General features: G+C 42.2%; 2 protein-coding genes across 2 annotated transcripts; both read left to right on the top strand.

Moving 5' to 3' along the window:
* Window positions 1-291: 291 nt before the first annotated feature.
* castor1 (cytosolic arginine sensor for mTORC1 subunit 1) lies at window positions 292-12,286 on the top strand. The gene is made up of 9 exons (XM_087790305.1): window positions 292-524; window positions 4,109-4,179; window positions 5,290-5,483; window positions 5,552-5,687; window positions 9,200-9,323; window positions 10,439-10,549; window positions 10,623-10,705; window positions 10,776-10,870; window positions 10,951-12,286. The coding sequence occupies exons 1-9, from the start codon at window positions 412-414 to the stop codon at window positions 11,014-11,016; spliced, it is 993 nt and encodes a 330-aa protein (XP_087646431.1). The 5' UTR covers window positions 292-411; the 3' UTR covers window positions 11,017-12,286.
* Window positions 12,287-15,540: 3,254 nt separating this feature from the next.
* On the top strand, window positions 15,541-17,481 carry LOC148087648 (uncharacterized). The gene is made up of 3 exons (XM_087796174.1): window positions 15,541-15,599; window positions 15,672-15,793; window positions 16,865-17,481. Exons 1-3 carry the CDS (start codon window positions 15,584-15,586, stop codon window positions 17,411-17,413), a joined length of 687 nt encoding a protein of 228 aa, XP_087652300.1. The 5' UTR covers window positions 15,541-15,583; the 3' UTR covers window positions 17,414-17,481.
* The last annotated feature ends 66 nt before the right edge of the window (window positions 17,482-17,547 follow it).

Here is a 17,547-nt window from a genome sequence, read left to right as displayed (position 1 = left end):
ATGTAATAATTGTAAATATTATTTTGACCATAGACTTTATAACGTGGCGTTTTTTCTCATACTTTTTAAGTGCTCGAAACAAATGTTGGGGAAAACAAATGTATAAACACACTTTTATTATTTCTGTGTTTATAACTCGTATATTTGTTCTCAAAGTAGTTATTTTATGATGAGGATTTTTATTTTTGACAGGCAGTAATTGGCTTTATTTTGAAAGGCGGTCACCGGAAGCGTGTTGCCGACGCCTCTCTAAGAGAGGGGGGGGGGCGTGTCCGTGTTTAAAAACACACTCGTTCTGCTCGCGTCTGGTCTTATTTTATTATTTTGCGTGTCATCGGTTCGACTGCAGCGGGTCGCGGTGTGTTTTTCGTCATCCGGGTCATCCGTGCAGACACCCCTCGACCACAAACCATGGACCTGCACATCCTGGACCACAGACTCCGGGTCACCAGCATTTCTAAGAACGGTCTTGTGCATTTCACACACCCGCTCATAAAGCTCATCTTCCTCCGGAACCGGACTCGGTAAAGTATCGCTCGAACCGGGTGCGACGAGCTCGTTTGTTTGTTTCAGCCTGTACTGTTGACAGTTTGGTACGTGAACGCACCACAGGGTTAATGCTGGTCTGTGCTGCGGCCGGAACTTCCCCCGATGAACCCAAACATAAACCCCGCATAAATCCTGCAAATTGTCCGGATCTCATGACGGTATTAGTTCCAGTTCTGATTTAATCCCGGGGTTTGTTATGTCATTGTGACACATATGGATGAACAGATGTGACGTCTGTGGTTCTGGAGTCAGACTCAGATCTGAGGTGACTGGTCTGACCCGCTGGTCATGGTCCAAACTCTTGGATGGCTGCAGATATAACTAACACCCTATAAAGAGACACTTAACACCCTTTAAAATCTGGGTTTCAAAAAGTGTGATCTTGCCACTAATAAACATGTTATTTTCTAATATAACACTTTATTTAACACCTCAAATAAACAAGTATATTTTAGTATTAACTATCTGGGCTGAGAAATTACGCATGGAACATGAAAATATGATAAAGAAAGTTATTATTCATTTAACTTAAATGGTTTATATAATAAGGCATTGATAAGAATGAAATTAAAGAGGTTGAGGGAGGAAATATTTCTGTATGATCAGGTTTAATGGTTTCACTTTAATGTCAGGAGGGCCTCATTAATGCAGGGAAAGGGCCTCCATGTGGCCCCCGGAACCACACAAGAGAGCTCATGCCTATGGCGTACGTTACCATGGAAACCAGTTTTGAAAACCGTTGGGTTTGTGTGTCTCTAGTATATCATGACTCGTGGTGAACCGCGGAGACACTTCTGATAACATCAGGCGACACTTTTCACACTCTTCGTGACGCTCTCGTAAATAAATGTTATTTTCGGTCAGAATCGACTCGAACTGCGGTCAAAATTTGATCCATATCCCAGAATTCATTCCTGTTCCCGTACTCGTAGATACTTGAAAACGGCATGATCGGGGAAAAACGATTCTGACAAGCTGAACTCACCAGGAAACATTGAGGCTAGCTGTGAGTTAGCAGAGGTGTCCGGGCTCCTTGTAAACATGTTCTGAAAGTCAAGCGGACTACTTTCAGGCCGAACATCCTTTTTTTCCAAGGGATGCAAAATTATTCTCTATAATAAACTGGCCATCGCTGCATGATTAAGTTCACCCACTGCACAATAGCTACAAAAGTTTGTTGCACTGTGCAGCAGGTTTGTCCACGTGAGGATCGTGGACTTGAAGCCTCGATGGTCTTGACGATCCCTCAGGAATGTCGAAGCCGAGTCGAAAAACAAACACTCTCTGTGCAGATCTTCATTGTGTTGGTGAAGTGTTGCGTCACAAGGGTGTTTTTCCTGTTCTTTGACAGCAGCCTTTTCCGTCTTCTCCGACCCAGGGAGGCTGAGGGGACCGGGAGACGACTTTGCTTTAGAAGCCCCTTGTGCTGGGCCCCCCGCCTGCCCCCCCACCCCTCGGTTGCTGTCGACCAGCGGACGGGTTCTGAGCAGAATTCCAAGAAGGCCGGTCTCGTCCGTGATGCCGATCTCAAATTGTGTTGCTTAATTGGAGCTGGCTGTGTGAACAGAAACCGGACTCTGTGTGGAGGTCGGATCCGTTCGGAAGTTCATGAGAACCGATCGTGTTCTTCTCGAGCCTGTTTTGATGTTCAGTCGCTTCCACAGAACAGTTTTCAGGTTCAACACACAGAATTTGTATGCGTTTCATAAATTCAAGTTGACTTCTTGGAAGAATTGTGCACTATTTTCCGTGTTTTACTTTGTCCCTCAACAATGATTCCAACACTAGGACTAGAGACTGGAAAAGTGATGAGGTCCTTGTATCAGAATATGATGGAAAGCTCCGGATTACTAAGCAGATCTGTGTTCCTGATCCAATCTACAGTACTTTAAAATTCATGAATACAAGAAGCTGTAACTGGTGTCTCGGCCCGTTCAGTAGAACCTATAGGTCCCTTTTTTCACTCCCTAATCGACTCCACTCGACCCCGCTTTCCACCGACACGGTACAGCGAAGCGTACGCTATTTTAAGTACCCGCCCCCTGCTGAGATGAGCCGAGGTGACGTCAACGGACTGCTGGACACTTATTGGTTCAGAGAGTGGCGTCACTGAAGAGAGACAAGATGAGAAACAAATCAACCTTTAAAAAAAAAAAAAAAAGAGAAGAAATACGGTATGTTGGTCCAAATAAAAGGAATTTGGTGGATGGTCTGGACCTAAGGAGGTAGAACATGCTGGAACATGGTAGTTTTTTCCCACAGTTATGGGGACCTGACCTCATGTCCAACTTGGTCGAGATCTTGTTCTAGAGACTATTCCTCCCAGTTGACTTGTGAATATGTAATCGGCCCCCTGCAACCCAGAGGGCTTTTATGAACTGAAGTTGAGTTCCAACTCTTCGTCCTACACTAGATACAAGTGAACTTCTGCATCTCCTGAACCGCCATTTTGATGCTCCACTAACTATTGACCCCCTAACCCCCAAGGATATTGAGCTACATTTTTAAGATACACTTGCTGTCAGAACTAAGATTCTAACTTTGAACTTCCTAGAAGAATGGAACAGATCTAAGGAGCAGAAAAGAGGATTGCATGCGAAGAAGAGGAACGTTTGCCGTGACGGGTCTCCAGAGGCGCGTTAGCTTAAGTGCGGCGGCGGCGGCGGCGGCGGGTCTTCCTCGAGAGCACTCTCGGGTCTGGTGTGTCTATAGATCATCAGGGATGAGTGAGGACGGCTAATGCAGACGAGTGCTCAACTACCCGAATCTTCTGCTCAGTGGTTCACTAATGAGAGCTCGAACAATGGCACGTCCCAGCCAGGAAACCTGGTGGGAACACTAACCCCCCCTCGCCCCTTTATTTGTCCGGGAGAACAGAAGTGGTTTAAAAATGGAAAACCTCCGCCATCGTTTCTCACTTCTTCATGTTTTCTCAGCTGGAGCGTCAGCGTCACATCGACCCCCCCCAGCCCATGGATCAAAGTCCAAGAATCTGGCGTGTTCACTCGGCGGCTCCCTCGCCACCTGTTGCTTCCACGTCCTGTTTTGGTTACTTTTCAACTCCGTGTCCCAGCGGCTCGTCACGCGCCATCGACGTGTCCCGACAACACCAGTTCGATTCGCCTTCGTGCGAGTCAGCCCCTCGACGGAAGAAGGTCTAGGCTGAGTCTCTGAGGTTGTCGAGGGTTTCTTGGGACGACTTTTTTTGTCTGGTCTTGGATCTTTTTTGTGTGATTTTTCTCAATTTACTAATAAATCTCGATTTCTGTTGAATAAGACGCTGTGTTTGGTACAAACTTCTATACGTTGTGGCATCAGTGTGGACTAGAGGACGCATTCGTCTTACTCTTAGACGACTTATGATCACATGATCAGGTTCAATGTTCTCTGAGTTCATTTTGAAGTTCACATTGTGTGGCTATAATTAATCCAGAATTCATCCTCATTTCTTCCCACGCTGCCAAAATTCCGTTCGAACCCATTCGTCCGCTCGCCCTCCTCGGAACAAAGACGACCCGAAAACCCGTTGATGGTTTATTTTTTTCTTTCTCTGTTTCAGATGCAAGTTCTTCAGCTTGACGGAGACGCCGGAGAACTACACGGTCGTCCTGGACGAGGAAGGGTTCAAAGGTACTTTTAGCGCAGAAAATCGTTAAAGAAAAATATGAAAGAAATACACAAAGGTGTGGCGTTTGGACGGAAACTAGCGACAGAAACCAAATCAGTCGGACGAGAAGTTCATCATGTCGTAGACTCTGAACGTTCAAGTTTTTTCAATGTAGTACAAACTAATTTAAAGTACACCGAAGCACTTGAACATACACACGGATGGATGCACAAAAAGTACATTAAAACGACATCAAAAACACTATTTGCAGACAAATACACACAACAACAAAAAAAATTGCAAACCCACTTGTACACAACAATGTGTGTAGTTTTCATATATGTAGTGACATCAGTCTCCACCAGAGGGGGCCCTCGAGTCACTACTCGTACTCAGATGTGATCAGTGAGCAGTTTTTGTACCACTGTCGTCAATTTAAAAATACAGTTCTCTTAAGTTTCCACTCGGATGTAAGTTTGTGGGTTCGGTGTAAACTCAGATAACGCCTTATCTTTTTTTTCCCTGCGAGCATGTTTGACTAATTTCTATCCCCTGACTTGCCAGGATGTAGATTAACTGATATATTGAGGGGGTTTTTCACGATACTGTATCAATTTTATTTATGTATTTAAAATGTTATGGTTTATAATTCAATAGAGTTTGTATAAAACTGAATAATTATTTTAAATTCACAATTAACATCCAAATACTCATTTTTGTGTTGCAATTAAACTTCTAGCAGATTAAATCCTGCCAGATCCCGGCTTACGACTGAGGACGAGAGGATACAGTGACTCCAGCAGCTTTTAAAGATTATGTTTGTTCATATTTTGGTTTGAGAACAAATGAAAGCAGTTACGACTTGGTCAAGAGTCATGTGGTCTGTAAATACTACAACACCAGAGTCAAGTACTCGACAATACTACACATATATACTTGTTACTACAGTATCACGATATATATGTCGTATCGTTGCCCCTGTATCGTGATACAAATCCTATCACCATAATCTTGCCAATACAAACCTATAATAAGTATCTCAGCGTAACACAACAAGTACACACACAGACATAAAGTACACAACAGCGGTTTCATCGATGGCAGGAAGTGACATCACCATCTTCTTCCTCCAGAGCTGCAGCCCTCCGAGCACCTGCAGGTGGAGAGCTCCGTCTGGCTGCCGCTCAACGTCGTCTCCAACGGCAACGCGTCCAGCAGCTCGCAGGCGGGCGGCGTGACCAAGATCGCCAAGTCCGTGATCGCCCCGCTGGCCCAGCAGCACGTGTCCGTCTTCATGCTGTCCACCTACCAGACCGACTTCATCCTGGCGAGTCCCACCGCCTGACCGGTCGCCCGGAGGTCCTCGCCCTGACGAATCTTCTTCCCCCCCCGCAGGTGAGGGAGAAAGACCTGGCCGTGGTCGTGGGAACTCTGGAGGAAGAGTTCAACATCTACAGGGAGGAGGGAGGAGAGTCGGTGCCGGTCGGCAGCCAGGACGTCACCAACGGACTCCACAACAACGGCAGAGAAGGTGAGGACCTCCAGACCCCAGATCTGTAGCTGTGTGTTGATAAGAATCTGTTGATATGATATTTATCACGATACAGAGGCAACAATACGATATATTTAGACACTGTAGTAACAAGGATATATGTGTAGTATTGTCCAGTACTTGACTCTGGTGTTGCAGTATTTACAGACCACATGACTCTCTCCTCTCGTCCTCAGTCATCACCGAAATATGTCCAAACATCAGCTTTAAAAGCTGCTGAAGTCGACTGTATCCTCTCGTCCTCAGTCATCACCAAAATATGTCCAAACATCAGCTTTAAAAGCTGCTTGAGTCCACTGTATCCTCTCGTCCTCAGTCATCCCCGAAATATGTCCAAACATCAGCTTTAAAAGCTGCTGGAGTCGACTGTATCCTCTCGTCCTCAGTCATCCCCGAAATATGTCCAAACATCAGCTTTAAAAGCTGCTGGAGTCCACTGTATCCTCTCGTCCTCAGTCATCACCTAAATATGTCCAAACATCAGCTTTAAAAGCTGCTTGAGTCCACTGTATCCACTCGTCCTCAGTCATCACCGAAATATGTCCAAACATCAGCTTTAAAAGCTGCTTGAGTCCACTGTATCCTCTCGTCCTCAGTCATCACCGAAATATGTCCAAACATCAGCTTTAAAAGCTGCTGGAGTCGACTGTATCCTCTCGTCCTCAGTCATCACCGAAATATGTCCAAACATCAGCTTTAAAAGTTGCTGGAGTCCACTGTATCCTCTCGTCCTCAGTCATCACCTAAATATGTCCAAACATCAGCTTTAAAAGCTGCTTGAGTCCACTGTATCCTCTCGTCCTCAGTCATCACCGAAATATGTCCAAACATCAGCTTTAAAAGCTGCTTGAGTCCACTGTCCAGTACTTGACTCTGGTGTTGCAGTATTTACAGACCACATGACTCTTGACGAAGTCGTAACTGCTTTCATTTGTTTTGAAACCAAAATATGTCCAAACATCAGCTTTAAAAGCTGCTGGAGTCACTGTATCCTCTCGTCCTTAGTCATCACCGAAATATGTCCAAACATCAGCTTCAAAAGCTGCTTGAGTCCACTGTATCCTCTCGTCCTCAGTCATCCCCGAAATATGTCCAAAAATCAGCTTTAAAAGCTGCTTGAGTCGACTGTATCCTCTCGTCCTCAGTCATCCCCGAAATATGTCCAAACATCAGCTTTAAAAGCTGCTGGAGTCCACTGTATCCTCTCGTCCTCAGTCATCACCGAAATATGTCCAAACATCAGCTTTAAAAGCTGCTGGAGTCGACTGTATCCTCTCGTCCTCAGTCATCACCAAAATATGTCCAAACATCAGCTTTAAAAGCTGCTGGAGTCCACTGTATCCTCTCGTCCTCAGTCATCCCCGAAATATGTCCAAACATCAGCTTTAAAAGCTGCTGGAGTCGGCTGTATCCTCTCGTCCTTAGTCATCACCGAAATATGTCCAAACATCAGCTTCAAAAGCTGCTTGAGTCCACTGTATCCTCTCGTCCTCAGTCATCACCGAAATATGTCCAAACATCAGCTTTAAAAGCTGCTTGAGACGACTGTATCCACTCGTCCTCAGTCATCCCCGAAATATGTCCAAACATCAGCTTTAAAAGCTGCTGGAGTCCACTGTATCCACTCGTCCTCAGTCATCCCCGAAATATGTCCAAACATCAGCTTTAAAAGCTGCTGGAGTCCACTGTATCCTCTCGTCCTCAGTCATCACCGAAATATGTCCAAACATCAGCTTTAAAAGCTGCTGGAGTCCACTGTATCCACTCGTCCTCAGTCATCCCCGAAATATGTCCAAACATCAGCTTTAAAAGCTGCTGGAGTCGACTGTATCCTCTCGTCCTCAGTCATCACCGAAATATGTCCAAACATCAGCTTTAAAAGCTGCTTGAGTCCACTGTATCCTCTCGTCCTCAGTCATCCCCGAAATATGTCCAAACATCAGCTTTAAAAGCTGCTGGAGTCCACTGTATCCTCTCGTCCTCAGTCATCCCCGAAATATGTCCAAACATCAGCTTTAAAAGCTGCTGGAGTCGACTGTATCCTCTCGTCCTCAGTCATCACCAAAATATGTCCAAACATCAGCTTTAAAAGCTGCTTGAGTCCACTGTATCCTCTCGTCCTCAGTCATCCCCGAAATATGTCCAAACATCAGCTTTAAAAGCTGCTGGAGTCGACTGTATCCTCTCGTCCTTAGTCATCACCGAAATATGTCCAAACATCAGCTTCAAAAGCTGTTTGAGTCCACTGTATCCTCTCGTCCTCAGTCATCACCGAAATATGTCCAAACATCAGCTTTAAAAGCTGCTTGAGACGACTGTATCCACTCGTCCTCAGTCATCCCCGAAATATGTCCAAACATCAGCTTTAAAAGCTGCTGGAGTCCACTGTATCCACTCGTCCTCAGTCATCCCCGAAATATGTCCAAACATCAGCTTTAAAAGCTGCTGGAGTCCACTGTATCCTCTCGTCCTCAGTCATCACCGAAATATGTCCAAACATCAGCTTTAAAAGCTGCTGGAGTCCACTGTATCCACTCGTCCTCAGTCATCCCCGAAATATGTCCAAACATCAGCTTTAAAAGCTGCTGGAGTCCACTGTATCCTCTTGTCCTCAGTCATCACCGAAATATGTCCAAACATCAGCTTTAAAAGCTGCTGGAGTCGACTGTATCCTCTCGTCCTCAGAAATGAACAAATACTGTGAATATTTTCATATTATTTGTAAATAAAAACACTATATATACAGTACTTATACACTTCAATTAAATATAATCTTTAAAAAATATGATAACGTTATAATATATATATTTTTTTAATATCAATACAGTGGCGTTAAAAAACAACAGGATTATTTTACAAAACTTCTTATCTATTCTTGTTTTTAGTGAGTGAGGAAAGACTCGTGTGGACTAGAACGAGCTGAGCCAGAAGGCAAAACCCTCACTTGTGCTCAGCAGCTTTCTAGTGACACTCTTTGACGCTCAGTCATCCAGGAGAGACTCAGAGTAGAACACTGATCCTCTCGGAGGAGACCGCTGGAAGTCTCCTTGGCTAGTGAGTTGTTTGACTGGGAGGAGGCCCCAGGGCAGAGCCAGTGTACCCTAGAGAGAGAGAGTCTTTGTTCAGATGCTGCTCCCTAGACCGTCGTCACAAATCAAATTATTTTCTATTGAAACATTTTAAGACATTTGTGATCATTTTATCAATAAATGGTATTATTCTAGCAAATATATATATTTTATTAATATTGATTGTTGAAAAAAAGTGTCGATTTTCCTGTTTTTAATAAAAAATAATGTAAATTCACGTTTTTACATTTTATTACAATTCCTGTACATTCATTTTCAGTTTTAATTATTATATATATATATATATATATAAATTACTCTCCAATGAAGCTGTTCTTGAACAGGAAGTGAAAACTTCCTGAGAAACTTCCCTTCATTCGTCTGGTTCTTTGTTGAACCTTGTGGTTCTGGTCTTGTGGGCAGCTCTGCAGCCGACCCTGCACCCGGTCCTGATCCCTCAGAACCAGTTCTGCGTCATGTCTCTGGACCCGGACACTCTTCCCTCCGTCGCCACCACACTCATCGACGTCCTCTTCTACTCCGGCGGGTGAGTCTGACCTTTGACCCCCGCGTGTAGGCACTGAGGAGGGAAATATTTATATATTGAATATATTTGATGAATGTTTTAATAACGTCTTGTATAAAAGAAACTATTGATCTTAATATTTGATCAACTTTTTTCATTAATGGCAAACAAATGAGTATAAACTGATTTATTTAAATTTATTGTTAAGTTGTTTTTTTTCTATTGCAACACACTTTAAACCCCTGTTTGTTTTTTGCTTTAAATTATTTTGAATATTTATGTTTTTGTATATTAATTTTATTTTTCTTATTATCTTTTATTGTTTTAATCACAATTTTCATGCTATTTATAAAACATTGAACTTATTTAAACACTTAAATCCCTTTTATTTTGCCTTTGTTTTTTAATAAAGTTGCAAATCAACTTTAAATGTCTATTTAATTTAATACTTTATTTATTTATATTTTTACTGAAATTGTTTTATTTTGCTAAATTATAACTTTGTTAATTTCTTTAATTTAAATTGGTTTTTTTGTGTTGTTTTTTGTTAGTCTTTAGAAAAATTTCTATGTCAATTCAAATGTGTTTTATTTGTTATTTATAACTGTTTTATTCATTTTGTGTTGCTTTTCATATCGTATTTTTTAACGAGATGTAAAGAAAGAAATATATATATATATATATATATATATATATAATATTTAATACACTTTAAATATTTAATTGTATTGACTTTTTTTTCTCCCAAATTCTTACGTAAGAGATACTTTTAGAAATATTATAGTTGCTTGTTTCACCTTTTTTATTATGTATTTTATTAATGTATTAACAAGATTTAATAACATCTTATATAAAAATAAATATATAAGTAAACTTGAAATATGTCATAAAACTGCATTTTTAAATACTAAATTCTTAGTTTGTATTTTTTATTTATTTTAAATGCTTCTTTTTTTAATCCAAAGTATTATAAAAGATACTTTTAGAAATATTTTCTTCTTTTATGACAATTTTCCCCTTTTTTCTGAAACTCATCCAACATATACTAGTTTTTATCATTGATTGAAACGTTTCTCTCGTCCAGTACGAGCAGAAGGTTGTCGGTTCTAATCCCGACTCATCTCTCTGGTCTCCAGGGTCAAAGAGGAGGTCCAAGCGGGTCAGAACCTGGACCACATCCAGTTCTTCTCCTTCTCCCTCATCGACGGCTACGTGTCTCTGGTGATGGACACGGACGCTCAGCGCCGGTGAGCCTCCGTCGCTCTGCGTGTCGTCTTGTCGCCGTGGTGACGAGCGTCCATTTTGAAAATCTCGCCACAGGTTTCCCGCCGACCTGCTCTTCACCAGCTCGTCCGGCGAGCTGTGGCGCATGGTTCGCATCGGAGGTCAGCCGCTCGGCTTCGGTGGGTTACGTTTTTAAAGGTCGCCCCGAGGTCAGGGGTCGGGGGTCGGACTGACTTTTTGTCTCTGCAGACGAGTGCGGCATCGTGGCCCAGATCTCGGCGCCGCTGGCCGACAGCGACGTCTCGGCGTATTACATCAGCACCTTCAGCTTCGACCACGCGCTGGTGAGTCCTGCAACCGTAACATTATGACCGGCGGAGACATTGACGTGTGTGTGTGTGTGTGTGTGTGTGTGTGTGCGCAGGTGCCGGAGGAAGACATCTGCAGCGTGACGGAGATGCTGCAGCACCAGAGGACGGAAGCCAGTTGACCTCTGACCTCTTCGACAAGCGCCGCCGCCGCCGCCGCTCTCCTGCCTGAGTCTGTGCCTAGACTAGAGCTGCAGCTGCACCGCTGGACCGCCTGAGCAACGGAGGCCACTAGAGGGCGCCGCGCTTACAGCTGTTTACGCTGATGGTCCGAGACACACAAACACACCCACACTCCCATACTCTCGCACATTTGTAGCAGGAAAACACAGAAATACACATTTGCAGTTACACACGACATAATGTTTGTGATACACAATATAAACACACTGACACACTAAACACTTGATCAGACAAACCAGCTCTTGTAGTACACAAATACACAACATTTGCACAATGAAACACACACACACACACACTCCAAATGAATCGATTGATTAACGCAAAAACAACAATGACACACAAAAATGTATCTCGACGCACAATAGTCAAAGGTCACAACTAAGACACACAATAAACAAGGTCAATCTAAATCTATGCCACACACACACTAGTGCTCTAAGCTACACACACACACACACACACACACCAGATTAATTGATTAACACAAAAACACACTTGTATACACAAGAATGGCCTCAATTGTACAATGTCTCTAACACACACATTTATCAAGACACACAAAAGTATAGAGATCACAACAAAGACGCCGTCAATACAAATCACGCACACATACACACACACACACATACATTAGAGCTCATAACTAAACACACAAGTCACTTTAACTAACACTGCCACACACGTCGACACACACACACACAAATTAACGCGTATCATGAGCACACAATCAACTCAGACATATCCGAAAGTTACACTAACGCACACAAACACACACGGACACACTGGTGTCAGAAATATAAACACAAGGAAGGCTGCAGGAAGTTCATTTGTGAAAAGTGTGAACCAATAATAACACACACCAAGACAAAATGACACAGATACACACCACACACACACTGTTTCTTAAAAGGTTCACAACTTTTACGCACACCTGGAGAAACACACAAACTTATGCAACTACACACATCCTGCTGCTGCGACGCATGGACTCGCAAGACTCTTCCTGTTGTGTGTCAGTCGCACAATGATCGAGAATCTTCTTGCTAATGTTGGACTGAAAAGCTACAGTATTTGATGACGTCATCACTCGAGGTCATCTTTTCGTTCTCGTTTGCACATGAAGCTACCGCCACCATCCTGTCAAGTGTGGTACTGCAGCTTGTTCTTTTGTACGAATGTTATTAAAAAAGATTTGTGTTTAACATTTAACACGATGTTGGTGTTTTTAATTACGTCTCTCAAATCACATAAATGTTGAGGCTTAATAAACTATTTCACTTTTTCTTTATTTCTCTTGTTTTCTTTTGTGTAGAAACTAGTTTTTCTGTGATTTTTGATAATTCATAGTTCAAATCAAAACATTTATAATTAAATGTAAAATAACAAAGAAACAAGGTTTGAATAAAGACGCATTTTCCACAAGAAAAAACGTTTTAAATGAAATATTTTCAATTAAAAAATGTTTTGAACCAGAACATATTTATTATTAAATAAAATGTGCTTACAATAAAAAATAATTAGATTAAATTCAAATAAAAGCTTCAATCAAACTTAATTAAGTATACTTTTGCTTAAAAAAAAAAAATTGAAACCCATTTCTTTATTTCAAGTCATTTTTTTGTATCTTAATAATATAACATTTGTGTCTATATACTATATTTCTTTCTCTATATATCTCTATGAATTAAATAAACAGAAAAAAAGTAGTTTTTTTATTTTATTTAAGTGAAAAAATGTTGAAAGTCTTTTTTTCGAAGTAACTAAAACTTTTTTTTCTCATTGAAGCAACTTTTGTTTGTGTATTTTAATTGAATAATAAAGAGACAAATCTGCCTCCATAGCTATGCTAACTGTTAGCCATCAGTCACGGTGTAATTGAACGTCTCATCGTTGGTGTTGCTTCATTTGTTTTGACTAAAACTTTTGTGTCACTTGACATTGCAAAAGAGCAAAACTTCAGTTGAAGTAAAGTAGAAAAAAAAAGACATTTAAATGTATGTATTAAGCGATTAAGTGAGTTTTCTCCAAAAGGAATGTACAACAAGAAAACAATCAAGGCTGCTAGCAGTTAGCATTTGGCTAGCATGCTATCAAATGTGTTGCATCTTCATTCAGTTTTTCTTGTTGTTATCTCAGTATCTAGTTTCACTTTCTACTCTCGCATAGAGAGTTTATGGAATTAAGGAACTTTTTTTTAAAGTAGAGTTTTGACTCATTTCAGAGAAAAGTTCCAGTGAAGGGAAGTCGTCATGGCGAACCTGACGCGACGGGCATCAGATAGGAAGTGGACGCGTCAGCTTGAATGACAGGCGTCTGTAGGAGGAAAGACTCATAAATAAGCCGAAGAGTAAAAGGGTCAACAAACTCGCCACCATGGATCAGAAGCCAGGACTCCTGCTCTTCTCAGGTGAGAATTGTCTTAGTCACATTTCTTTATTTGTTATTATTTGCCTAAATATTTGTGTCAATTGCAGAAAATTCAGTTCGACTTCTAAGATTTATTTAATGATACATTTGACTTGATCTGTTGTCAAGACATGTATTCTTTTTCCTTTTTTATATGTGTTTATTGGGTAATACTTTTATTAAAAGTTGTTTCTTGTTAACTTTTACACGACACCATACCTGCAAAAACATTATTTTTGAATGTAATGGTTATGATTAATCAAATAATAGAATACTTCATACTATTTTCAATATACTTTCATTTAAGTCTCCCAACAGTTGGAACTCCATACTAGACTATATCACCAAAAATGTGACTTATATTTCCACACAATTTGTCTTTAATTAAATTTTTATTAAACATAAATTGTATCTCTTTTTACTTTTTGAAGATGATCAAATGTTCTATTTTGATTAAGTGAAGTATGATGCTATCATGCTAAGCTAAGATGTGCCGTCTAGGCGACAACAATAAGTCCAATCTGAAAAACACGACTAAAATGTTTGCGACTCGTGACCCAGATACCTTTTCTAGTGCCGCCGCCAGGGGGCGCTTTCTGTGCAGCTCATCTCCAGAACAACACATTTGAACATCGTAGTTCCATCTAAAAATATTAAACTAATTCACTTCATTCAATTTTGACTTTTCCCATCATTGACCACGATTCTCCACTAGATGGCGCACTCCAGCCTCATCCTTTGGGCGAGGAAGTGTAACTCTCCACCTCGCCTGTCCATTTTTGTGTCGTTTTTTTTGTGTTTTTTTCAAATATCAACATTAACTCTGAGTTACGTTTCCAGCGACGCTCTTGATGCTCAACTGGAGGACGACACTTTCCGCTCCCACCGATCCCATGACGACGCTGATCAAGCTGACCGGTCTGCTGCACATGGAAACCGAAGAACTGCTGGAGAAATACGTGAGTAGAAACCTCCGTCCCAGTGTCCACTACACAAAGTCTGTTGTCATGGATCTCGAACTGTCTCTGTTGAGTCTCTGTCAGACGACTTTGCAGCCAAAAAAGCTGTTAGAGAAATTGAATTGCAAGCGTGTAAAGAGTCGTGAAAACTGAAGCGCTTCCATCGATCGCAACCTCTACCTCGTGAGATTAAACGTGTTTCCCTTCCATCCTCGCAGATGACTTACCACGGCCTCCGGCAGTCCGCCGGCGCTCCGGAACCCTCGGCGAGCTGCTCCAACCTCACCGAGCGTCTGCCGGAACTCCACCGCAGGAGCGTCCTCTTCAACCGGAAAGTCGCCAGGGTGGCGGAAAACCAGAAGAAGGTGTGGAAAGGCCCGCATTCGGTGGTTTCTCCCCTGGATCGAGTTGAGCAGAGACTGCTCTACCTGGCGCAGACGATCAAGACTTTGATGGCGACCGCGCCGACGCCGGAGGTGGTCCCGACGCCGGAGGTGGTCCCGACGCCGGAGGCGGTCCCGACGACCGCCCCCCAGGATCACTACGCCGCAAAAGTGTACGGGCGCGGCGTCATACTCCAACTCAAGAGGTGGCTCGCACTTTTAAGCCAAACACTCAAAACTTGCGGGTCATAACGTTGAGTCCGATTTAATGTGACAAATATTTTATTTATTTATTGTATTGAATATTTATATTTGAGTATTTATTTTATTTTTATCGTAATAAAAAGACACATTTGACGATGGTTTGTGCTTTATTTTGGACGCGTACGACACTATTTTCAACTTCTCGTCGCCTTAACGCAGGAATACAGAACTTTGAAATAAGTTGTTCACAGCGCCCCCCACTGCTGGAGAAGTTTAATCGCAAGTGTGTAGAGAGTTGTGAAAACTGAAGCGTTTCCATTTGCCACGTTAGTTTACCCTCTGGCTGCAAAGAGAGGTCGAGTTGAGAACGTGGTCATAAGGTTATGGCTGTTGAAAAAGTGCCCACTAGCTAGCTGATGTTGGCGCGCAACACGGATCACGTGGACTCACTTCAGCGAAGAGATTCGAAGATAAGGAAGCAATTTGATCAGAACTCACTTCCTCTCCGACCCACAACTGCGACGACTGACGCACACCACGGCACGCCGGCCAGGATGGCACACTCAGCGGGTACGAGATATGAATAATTTCTTTGCTTTCAATGGTTTAATGGGGTTTGAGTTTGTCTGTTTTTTTTTTCAGTTTTGCTGACTCTGGTTTTGTCCCTGACGACGGCCAAAGAACTCTTCGATGTTTACACCTGCAACTTGAGGAACATTAGACAATTGACCGCGCATGAACTTCAGGAAGCCTTGGAATCCTTCGTAAGTGTACGATCAAGAGCACAAATGTAGACGGAAGGTTCGCTTTTTTCTTTTCTTTTACTTAAAACGGTTTCACTTCGAATCTGAAACATTAACCACTTTATTCTCCTCTTGACGAACCAGCTAACGAGCTAGCTTGACTGGCTTCGACCTTGGAACTTATTATAACTTACAATCGATATTTGGAAAGATGACGATTGACTTTGTTTGACTTTTGACTTTTACAAAATGAATTATCTAAACGGTAAGTGATCGGAACTTTCAGAGTTCGACTACAGGATTTCCGAATCACATTAATATTCCGATCTTTCTCCTGTACGACATTTACTTTTGAACAGATTTTTTTTCAGGATTCAGGGCGGCTTTAATTTTTAACATTCTTGCTGAAAATTGAACACAAGGTTTTTCAGAAATATTCTCACTTTACATTGTTTGTCCAGATCACATGATCCACTTGCCATTGTTACGGCGACTTAAACGATTTCCCTTTAAATTCCACCAAATAAAACCTTGATTTCGGTCTGAAACTGTGTGTTAGCAACTATGCTAAGTGTTAGCAACTATAATGGTCTTTAAAAAACACTTTAAATGATAACTGTTACTCCGGTATTGTTTAATTTGTAATGGACGTTATATTGCTAGTTGTGCTAGCTGTTAGCAATCATGGTTTATTATTGAACTTGTTATTTTGGGGGAAAACGTTATCACGCCATTTTTAGCGTTACAACAACAGTTTTTGTGTAGGTTATAAGTTAGCATTTCTAGAGAAAAAATGGTAGCATTACCGTTAACGTTTTTTTGTCTAAAGCATCTTTTAACAAGAGAAATTACTATTGGACAGTTTTACAAGGTTGATAGCGGTTAGCATTTCGCTAGTATGTTCTTAATGAAAAAGTAGGAATATCAGAACGTCGGATATTGTAGCATCTTCAAGTTGTTGTTAGCCTATTGTTAGCTGATTGTTTGAGTTTCTTATTCCGCACCGAGGCAGTTGTTTTGACTTTTGTTTTAGCATGGATTAGCGTCTCTGGTGGAACCATGGTCGACATGAACACGTTTCTCTCTCTGCAGGATAAAGTCAACGGTCCTCGCCTCGGCAAATGGACACCGGGGTTCTCTGAGCTGAATTCTACCTGCGGCTCGACCTCTGACCCCACGAAGGTCCACTGCGCCCTGCTTTTCGCGCACCTAGGCCTCAAGCTAATCCTCCAGGACCAGAACCGACAGAACCCCACCGACAGCTCCCTGCTCGAGCTCCTCAACATCTCCGTAAAGCGGGTCGACACTCTGGAGGGCTGCGTGAAAAACAAGTTCAACGTTGAGTGCCCGGACGTCCCGCAACAGCCCGTGATGCCCGACTCCGCCTTCGACAGGAAGCAGTGGAGCCACACCTTCCTCAGCCAAGCCCGGGACTACGTGAAGTGCATCCGGTTCGAACCGGAGTTCGGGAAGTTCGAGAAGTTCGGGAAGTTCGAGAAGTTCGGGAAGTTCGAGAAGTTTGAGAAGTTCGAGAAGTTCGGGAAGTTCGGGAAGTTTGAGAAGTTCGAGAAGTTCGGGAAGTTCGAGAAGTTCGAGAAGTTCAGGAAGTTCGAGAAGTTCGGGAAGTTCAAGAAGGCCTAGAAGCTAACGCGACGCAACGAAGTTCGTCGACTGTAAAAGCTGTTCAATAAAAATCGCTTGCAATTTTAGTCGTCATAAATTGTATTTCTTTGACTTTTTGAAGATGATCATATGTTCTATTTGAAGTGAAGTTA

The sequence above is a fragment of the Callionymus lyra genome, chromosome 1, assembly GCF_982586985.1.
Source record: "Callionymus lyra chromosome 1, fCalLyr1.hap1.1, whole genome shotgun sequence".
Lineage (NCBI taxonomy): Eukaryota > Metazoa > Chordata > Actinopteri > Syngnathiformes > Callionymidae > Callionymus > Callionymus lyra.
The sequence above is the reverse complement of the archived record's forward strand: the minus strand, read 5'-3'. Positions and strand labels throughout refer to the sequence as shown.